This window comes from Solenopsis invicta, unplaced genomic scaffold (assembly GCF_016802725.1).
Source record: "Solenopsis invicta isolate M01_SB unplaced genomic scaffold, UNIL_Sinv_3.0 scaffold_910, whole genome shotgun sequence".
Taxonomy (NCBI): Eukaryota; Metazoa; Arthropoda; class Insecta; order Hymenoptera; family Formicidae; genus Solenopsis; species Solenopsis invicta.
The window spans coordinates 1-8,683 of NW_024105391.1; the positions used below are offsets into that span (position 1 = coordinate 1).

An 8,683-nucleotide genomic window follows, 5' to 3' on the forward strand; every position below is an offset into this window, starting at 1 on the left:
CTCTGACGCTCGTCCTCGTGATGCCGTCGGTACGACGTCGCCATCGACGCTGCCGTCGGTCCTTGCGACGTCGCCGCCCTCGATTCTCACGACGCCGCCGCCGTTGGTCCTTGCGACGCCGCAGCCGTCGCCGCCGTTGGTCTCCCCGACGTGGGAATTGTTCAAAATATCGTCGATGAAAACGCGGCACTTCCACATAAGTATTAATTTAATATTACCCTACTGAATCACGTGACAAAATCACATGAAAAAATCACGTAACGAGTCACGTAATTAATGATATAAATCACGTAATCATGTGATAACATGATTACATGATTTTATAATGTAATTTTAACACGTGATTTTTAAAATTATTATAAAAATAATTATGCAATCAGTGCAAGCTTTTATCTTAAAATCAGCAATCGAGTGCATATCTGTTTTCTATATGGTTATGCCTCAATTTAATTTTACTTGAGAGAAGTTAACAAACAATAATAATGGCTTTAATCAAATAAAATCATTTTTAATCATAACAAATCTGATAATTGCACATATGCAGTCACGAAAAATCATTATGTAATCAGATGAAATCATTTGCAATCAGATGAAATCACTATGAAATCCTTATGAAATCAAGTCAGTTTTTATTAAGGGCAAAGTCAGTATTGGATAGAAAGCAAACTCTGTTAGAGTCTTTTCTTTTAACCTTGAACCGAAGAATATGTAGACGGCTTCAAGGAACGTAATTGTTTAAATCGGCGTCTTGTAAAAGTACAATACTGCAGTGTTAATTTAATAATTGCTTCCATTTTCAGTATTGTGGACGAGAGAGAGAGAGAGAGAGAGAGAGAGACAAACCGGAGTAAAATAACAAATGTGTGTATTGGGAAACCGGAGCACGTGGCGGTGTCGAGTCGCGGCGGTACCGAGTCAACTATAAATGGTGTGTACTTTTTGTAATATAATTAATTTAAATTTTAATTAAAGGCGTGTTATTTCATACTTAAAATAATAAAGTCAGAGGCAAGTTTTGTAGGTTTTGTTATACGTTTATTAAGATAATTAAAGTCTCTGAAAATGCCCAAAAAATTTTCTAATTTATCGAAACGTCAACAAAACGGGCGAACTTTACTTTCTTACAACTTGGATCGTGAAGTAGCTTCTCAGCCGGTTTTACTTCCAAATGTTGACAATAATCCAATCGCTGGTCCATCATGTTTATCGGCCTTAGAATTTGATGAGATTGAAGATCAATCAGATGTGATGCAGGTCAATGATGCTTCATCAGATATTAGTCACCCTGACACACACAATTCTAATAGTATTTCATCATACGACACAAGCATTGTCAGTGATGACGAATTTCAAATTAACCCGCATCCGGAAAATATGCATTTGCCTTTGGCAGGTGAACTGTGTAAATGGACAAATGAATTTCAAATTAATTAAAATGCATTAACAAATGTGTTATATAACAGTTACATTGTTGAGTGGGAAATTACAACTAACATTTACGTTACATGTAACGTGGTGTTTGCTGGGCATCATTATTACAAATTTTGTCAAGACATGGGCGTAATGATTTACCTCGGGATGCGCGAACACTTTTGAATACCCCAAAACCAGGTACTCATAATATTAAAACTCTTTCCAAAGGTCAGTATGTTCACTACGGCTTATTAAAAGCGCTTACATCAATTGGTAGTCGCTTTCCTCATGCTTTTAATTATCGGGATATAATTCATTTGGACATAAATATTGATGGTTTACCAATTCGAAAAGCTCAAAGAGTCAGTTTTGGCCGATTTTAGGCAGGATTTCTGATTTGCCATTTGCATAATTCTTGTCTTGGTATAAACAAGCAACTTCTGATATTGTGGATAGACAGATCAAAAATTTCCAGAGTGATGCAAGGTCATCTTAATGTTTTGTCTGATGTACTGAAAACTGTGTCAAAATGTATTCCAATAGAATTCGCTCGAAAATATTTTGATTTGGATGATTTTCACAGATGGAAAGCGACTCAACATCGCACTTTTCTTCTATATTTAGGACCGCTGGTTCTTAGAAATGTGCTGCCTAATAAAAAATATCTACATTTTAATGCCTTAAATTGTGCGATGAGAATTTTATGTAGCATTGACGATTATGAAAGGAACAACGAATATGCACATGATCTTTTGGTATATTTTGTTCAAAACATGAGCATTCTGTATGGACCACAAAATGTTACTTATAACATGCATACTGTAATACATTTACCTGCTGATGCAAAAAGATTGGGACCCCTAGATTCTTTTAGTGCTTTCCCATGTGAAAACTATCTTTTCACTCTAAAAAAACTTCTTAGAAAATTTGATAAACCGTTACAACAAATTTGTAACAGGTTAAATGAACAATCGTTATTTCCTGCAGAAAATCAGCGGTTTTATAATCAGCAGTATCCTCAGCTGCAGAAAAAGATTAATAATAATTTACCATTAAACTTGTTGCTGTAACGCACATGATCAGATAAAATTTTCTTCGTTTGTCTTGACAACAAAAAAATATAATAACTGCTGCTACATCAAGGAAAACAATATCACAAGCATTGTTTGCATTTCAAATATTGGTTATTATCGTGAGATTCTAACAATCATTGGTCAAAAGTTTACAAATATTTTAATGTTACCTTGTGATTCAGGAAATTTAGGTATATATGTTGTTACAGGCTTATCGGCCTTACTGTGGCCAGTTTCTTTAATAAAAAATAAAGCATTCCAAATGAATTTTGAAAATGATTCAACATACCTCGTATTTCCCTTATTACATCACAAATTTTAATTTCAATTAAAATCAAAAGTAAAATATTATATATATTGTACATACGTTATTGTTAAAATTATAATTATTTCAATAGAAAATTCAATAACAGCTTGGTCTTTGTAACATTATATACTATTTTCACATTATTTTCATATTATTGTATTAAAATATGCATGTTATAAAAAGTACAGATAATGAACGTATTGATGCTGCTCTAAAAATGTTATTTGTAAAGGTGTGGTACGTTGTTATTGGCGACGAGTGGTGCTCTGTTATTCCCGACTCATGGGTCTTCGAAAGCGATTCAGTGATTTGGTGGCCACCGAAAGGTATCACTGTCACCACAGCAATATCAAAGGAAATACAGTCCAACGATACATGGAGTCTAACTCCAAACAAACAGTTGATTGGCCCATTGGTGAGTTACACTTTATATATCTAGAACAATGAGGGCCAGTTTCACAACCTACGGTTAACTTAACTAACCGGTTAAATGTCAATAGTGATTGGTTATTTTTTGTTAATTTTACTTAACGACAAATGCGATTGGTCAATTCTGATAGAAGAATCAGCCGATTGTTAACTGAAGGTTGTGAAACTGGCCCTAAATATTATATTAAATGAGTGCATATAAATTCACGCTAAATATATAATGATTTTTAATGATAAATCAGGCATGAAGTTTTGCATGCGCATAGTATTTGAATTTTATTAGATTATTAAATTTGACAGATTTATACGTTTCTGCATTATGATTTGCAAAAATTGCTACTTTAAAAATATGTGTGGTTTAAAATAATGTTTTGCATTAGGCTGCGGTCCGATTCACGCTTACAGCTCTATTAGCGCGCTCACGGTTGGTCCGATTCACTTCCTGAGCGTTTTCTGCGAGCGAAGTGACGTAATGAATTTGTGACGTCACGCGCTCACGGTGACCATGGTTCCGAGGTGGGTCGACGTGAGCGTTTGCGTCATTTGTGCGGGAAATAGTTTTTGAATCACAGTCGACTGCCATTACAGCCTGCATTGTCAATATTTATTTTGTGTTCCGATTCTTCACGCAACATAGAACTCAGTGCCTCTTTCTAAAAATTATATTGTTCCTTTAACTTTCTTTAAAAATGAACGTACAAAAAATCAATCGTGTGCCTTTTTCAGTTTTTGTAGAGGATATTGGGAAAATATTTACATTTCAATTAACAGAAGTAGAAGCTGCAAGAGCAACTACAGGTTAGAAAAACTAAAATTAAAATAAATAGTGACTTCATAAGAAAACATTGCACAATTGAATAATTTTAATGTTTTTGTTTTTCTTTTAATAAAAAATTTAGATAGTGTTTTTATATTAGACTTAGTTAATAAAGAGTATGCAAGGCAGAAGAAAACACAAATTAGCAAGACCAATGAGAGACTTGACCTTTGTAATACATTTATGGAAAAAGATTTATCTCCTGTCCCGTGCTCATCTATCTCAGAGGTAAATGATTCTCTGGACATCACATCTGCACAATCAGATACCGTATACTCAGTACCGCACACTTCAACACAAAATGTTGAAGAGTCAACTGGTGAGTATAAATTTAATGATGCTAAGTAATTTTGTTATTATTAATTGAGAAAATTAAAAAATTAAGAAATAAAAAAACAAAATATATTGAGATAAATAATTGATATTAAATAGAAGTCTTAGTGAATTGTTTTGACTTTTATCGATATTAAATTATTATTAACGTTTCTCAACATCCTTTGTTTTTCATTCGTTTCTTAGCTTTTTAACTTTTCCAATTTGTTTTGTACACATAAGCTAGACATTTATAATCAATGACTTCTTGGATATCTTATAGATAATGAAAAAACTTTATTTATATGGTCATCAAAGACTGTATACTTACTCCTGGAGAAATATGAGGAACGAATGAACGAATTCTCTTCGGGAACAAAACGTCATTCTAAAATCTGGGAAAATATTGCAAGCGAGATGAATAAAGTTGATCCAAATATTGCAGTATCAGGACCACAATGTCAGTCAAAAATGAATAGCATAAAAAAAATATATAGAAAAATCATAGACCACAATAATATATCTGGAAATGATCGAAAGTCATGGCAATATTTTGAGGTATATTTTATCTACAATGTATAAATGTTCTTCTCAAGTTCTTTTTCTACACACAAATAGGTTTATGTAACTAATAATTTTTGTTATTTTTAGAGAATGAATGAATTATTTGGAAAATCAGGATGGGCAAATCCGAAAGCAACAGTATCAGATTCTGGACCTTCATCTCTTGCAAATTCAACAGATGAAAATAGCAATATCAAGAAACCTGCCATTAAAAAATTAAAATCTGATAAACTTTTAGATGAATTTGTGAAACAAATGAAAGAAGACAGACAGGAGAGAGAGAAGAAAAAAGAGGAAAGGCAATTAATTATATTGCAAGAACTAAAAGAACAAAAAGAAAAGCAGCATAAAGAGAAAATGGATATAATGAAAACATTCTGCGAAGCTATTTCAGGCAAAAAATTATTTGACTAACTATTTTTACATGAAAGATTTGAGTTCCTATATTGTGTGCAATTTTTAAGTTAACTTTATTGTATTCAAAATATTTATTTTTAGTCACTTTCTTCATTTATTTTCATTTTATATTTTATGTATTTCTTGCTACTTACCATTGTACTTACTGTGATTTTATTAATTATTCTGCGTTTTAAAATAGATATGACAATTGTGATATTGGTTTAAGCATAATATCTATGAACTTTATTTTTTTTTATGTATGTTGTTTAAACATAATATCTATGTATTTTAATTTTTTTTTTATGTATTTTTATGTTTAAGTATAAAGGTATACTAGGATAGGTGCACACAACAATAAAAAAATGTAAAGACTGATTCAAATTAATTTGCATACATTTATTCATTTTTATAAAGATTTAGTTGATGAGGAAATAGTTTATAAGAGTTAATACATTAAAAAGATTTTATAAATTACGCAAATACACGTTCATTATCTCTCATTACCAAATTGTTCATTATTCTTTGTCGTTTTCTGTTGCCTTCATTTGTTCTACCCGATATTAATATTCCGTGCTGGATGTGTTGATTTTGATTTGGCACATCAATATTATTTATATCAAATAAATCATTATTTATGATACAAATGTTATGTAAGACTGCAGTTGCCAATATGTATTCTGGTATTTTTTCTAACGTAATCATGGATAAACAATCTAAAATACTTCTCCATCGCGCTTTCCAAACACCAAAGGCCCTTTCAATTGCCATTCGAGCTGATGAGTGACAAAAGTTGAAATTCTTTTGTCTAAGGCTCAAATGACTATTGTCTTTAAACGGGACCATCATATTGGTATGTATACCATATGCAGCATCACCAACAAGATGACTATCATTACAGAAATATTTTTCTGGATTCTCAAAGTACCGAGCCACTGGAGAAATTCGAAAAATTCGTGCGTCATGCACAGAGCCAGCATTCCCAGCAAACATGCTTGTAAATAATAAATTTTGGGTACACACAGCCTGAAAATAAAACAAAATTTACATTTACAGATTACATATTCTACAGACTATTATATTTATTAATTTCTCATGAAACGTTACCTGCACATGAATTGATGCGTATCCTTTTCTATTAATGTATGCTTGATGATTATCATCCCGGGGAGATCGTATTTCCACATGAGTGCCATCTATGGCTCCTATTACACGTGGAAATGCACTCACACGCTCAAATGCTATCATTACTTCAGTAGCTTTTCTTCCTTGAGGCCACTGAATAATTTGAGGAGCTAAGGTGTGCAAGGCGTATGTAACTCGTCTCATAGCGCGAATTGCCGTCGCCTTTCCCAAATCAAATTTCATACACACAGATCTGAAAGCCATGATTTATTTCAAATGTTTTCCCAGCAAACAAAAATGAATTAAAATGGATTAAAATAAATTTAGATTTTCAGAAGTACGCATTCGTGAAAATCTGAATCCATCTGAATCCACTTTAATCCATTTTCGTTTGTTAACAATTATTTTTAAAAAACTAGTATATTGATTGCAATAAACCTGTATGAGTCTGGTGTAGCCATCATCCAAAGACCCATTAACAATTGCTTTTTTGCTGGAATAGGCTTTCTACCTGCAACTGATTTTGTAGAAGTCAAACTTGGTCCAATCAATCTTAAAACATGGTCGAAGGTCGTTGGAAGTAATCTATTCGAAAAATCAACAGGAGAGTCATAAAGTTTGCTAAGATTTTAATTATGACAATAAATATAAGATTAGCAACCAAAATGAAAATAACATACCGAAAATGTGTTTTAAATTCTTGTGCTGTGTACCCTGAGATAACTCTTTCTATAAAGTCTTGAATCCGAGGTCTTCTGTTCAATTTTTTTTTTTTTTGTTTACTTATAATTAAAGCAGAATGCAAATTTTTTATAGCTTCCTCATCATCGCTTGAAGATGAATAAAATAAACGATTCAAATCCTCACTATCAGACTCCTCTAAAGCAATTTCTATCAATTGTAATGCTGCGACCTTACACTGAATATTCATTTTTCTTTCCTCGAGGCTGATTTCTAAAATTAATAAGATACTTGAGTAAGGCCTCCTTATCTAAACAACACACAATGTTTATAAAATATTTATAATAATTATGTGAATATTATAAAAATAATTGTCAAAATATTTGATAAATATTTTTATGATCTTACATTCAACAGATCATAAATATTTATTATAAATATTACAATAAATATTATAATAAATATTGTATAAAATATTAAAATATAGACTAAACGTTTATTATAAATATTTATGATCTGTTTAATCTAAGAGTACAAAAATATTTATAAAATATTTTTATAAATTTTTAAAATAAATATTGTATATCATCTAGGTAACTAATTTTATTATAAAAAATTATTAAATATACTTTTTACAATTCTATTTATTATAAGATTTTATTAGTGTTTTAAAAAATAAAATAATTAAACTTTACTTACGCTAGGTATCTTAGGTTATATCCCTATGAGTAGCGTTTACAAGTGATCCGAAACGTTTATTGTCGTCAAGCGCCTTAAGCATGCTAACGAATCGGACCGATCATGAGCGTCGTGAGTACAGTGAGCGCTGTGAGCGTGAATCGGATCGCAGCCTTAAACATACATATGTGTTGCATTATGTTTGACAGATTCTTTTCAAGAAACTCGGAAAATCGAGAAGAAATCAGCAGATATTTCATTGGATGCTGATACTGATGCTATGCGTGCTGCATTTGATGAACCATCCAAACGGCCGAAAAAAACTAAAAAACTTTCCTCCGATGAGTCTGACATCTCTGATGCCAGTTCCTGTAAGTTAAAAAAGAAACTACTATTTATTTGTGATACATATATTTATAATTTACATTAATGCAAAAATAAAAAATTTATAAAACGATTTGCTTCATAAAGATTTAAAGAATATTCGTAGTATAAATAACATATCATAAGATATCTCTTAATTGAAACATTTTATGAGCTGTCATTTATAACAAATATTTTTTGAATCTTTATGAAGCAAACTAGTTTTATATGTAAAGTGGTTTTTTATTTTTCCGATCACTATATATATCAATTTCTGTATTATAGGTAATACGCCACCAATTTCCCAACAACGTAAAGGTAAGACATTATTTACAATCATCCATATCAAAAACACTGGTAATTATGTAGAATACCCCCACCACCTCCGATTTTAATAAAATTAGCTACATCGGTGTGACAGATATCCTAACCTTGATAGTCGTCAACTTTAGTGCGTGATATCTCGGTTCGCGAGGAAGTCCGACACTTTTTTTTGCCAGATTTGTTCATTTCAGGCAAAAACGC

At 31.6% G+C, this 8,683-nt stretch overlaps 2 protein-coding genes across 4 annotated transcripts; one reads left to right on the top strand and one right to left on the bottom strand.

Annotated features, from left to right (window-relative positions):
* The first annotated feature begins 8 nt into the window (after positions 1–8).
* Positions 9–5,817, top strand: LOC113002744. 3 transcript variants are annotated; one of them, XM_039459602.1, is made up of 7 exons: positions 9–200; positions 801–928; positions 3,026–3,208; positions 3,949–4,020; positions 4,122–4,358; positions 4,635–4,909; positions 5,003–5,817. In XM_039459602.1, the coding sequence occupies exons 3-7, from the start codon at positions 3,076–3,078 to the stop codon at positions 5,327–5,329; spliced, it is 1,044 nt and encodes a 347-aa protein (XP_039315536.1). In that variant the 5' UTR covers positions 9–200; positions 801–928; positions 3,026–3,075; the 3' UTR covers positions 5,330–5,817. The 3 variants fall into 3 exon arrangements, with proteins under 3 accessions (XP_039315536.1, XP_039315538.1, XP_039315537.1); XM_039459604.1 differs by having other exon boundaries at positions 4,140–4,358; XM_039459603.1 differs by lacking the exon at positions 9–200 and having other exon boundaries at positions 248–928.
* LOC113006313 (protein ALP1-like) lies at positions 5,690–7,995 on the bottom strand. Its single transcript, XM_039459601.1, has 5 exons — positions 7,817–7,995; positions 7,117–7,390; positions 6,875–7,021; positions 6,419–6,689; positions 5,690–6,337 (listed from the first exon to the last, which is right to left on the bottom strand). The coding sequence occupies exons 2-5, from the start codon at positions 7,365–7,367 to the stop codon at positions 5,786–5,788; spliced, it is 1,221 nt and encodes a 406-aa protein (XP_039315535.1). The 5' UTR covers positions 7,368–7,390; positions 7,817–7,995; the 3' UTR covers positions 5,690–5,785.
* Between the last annotated feature and the right edge of the window lie 688 nt (positions 7,996–8,683).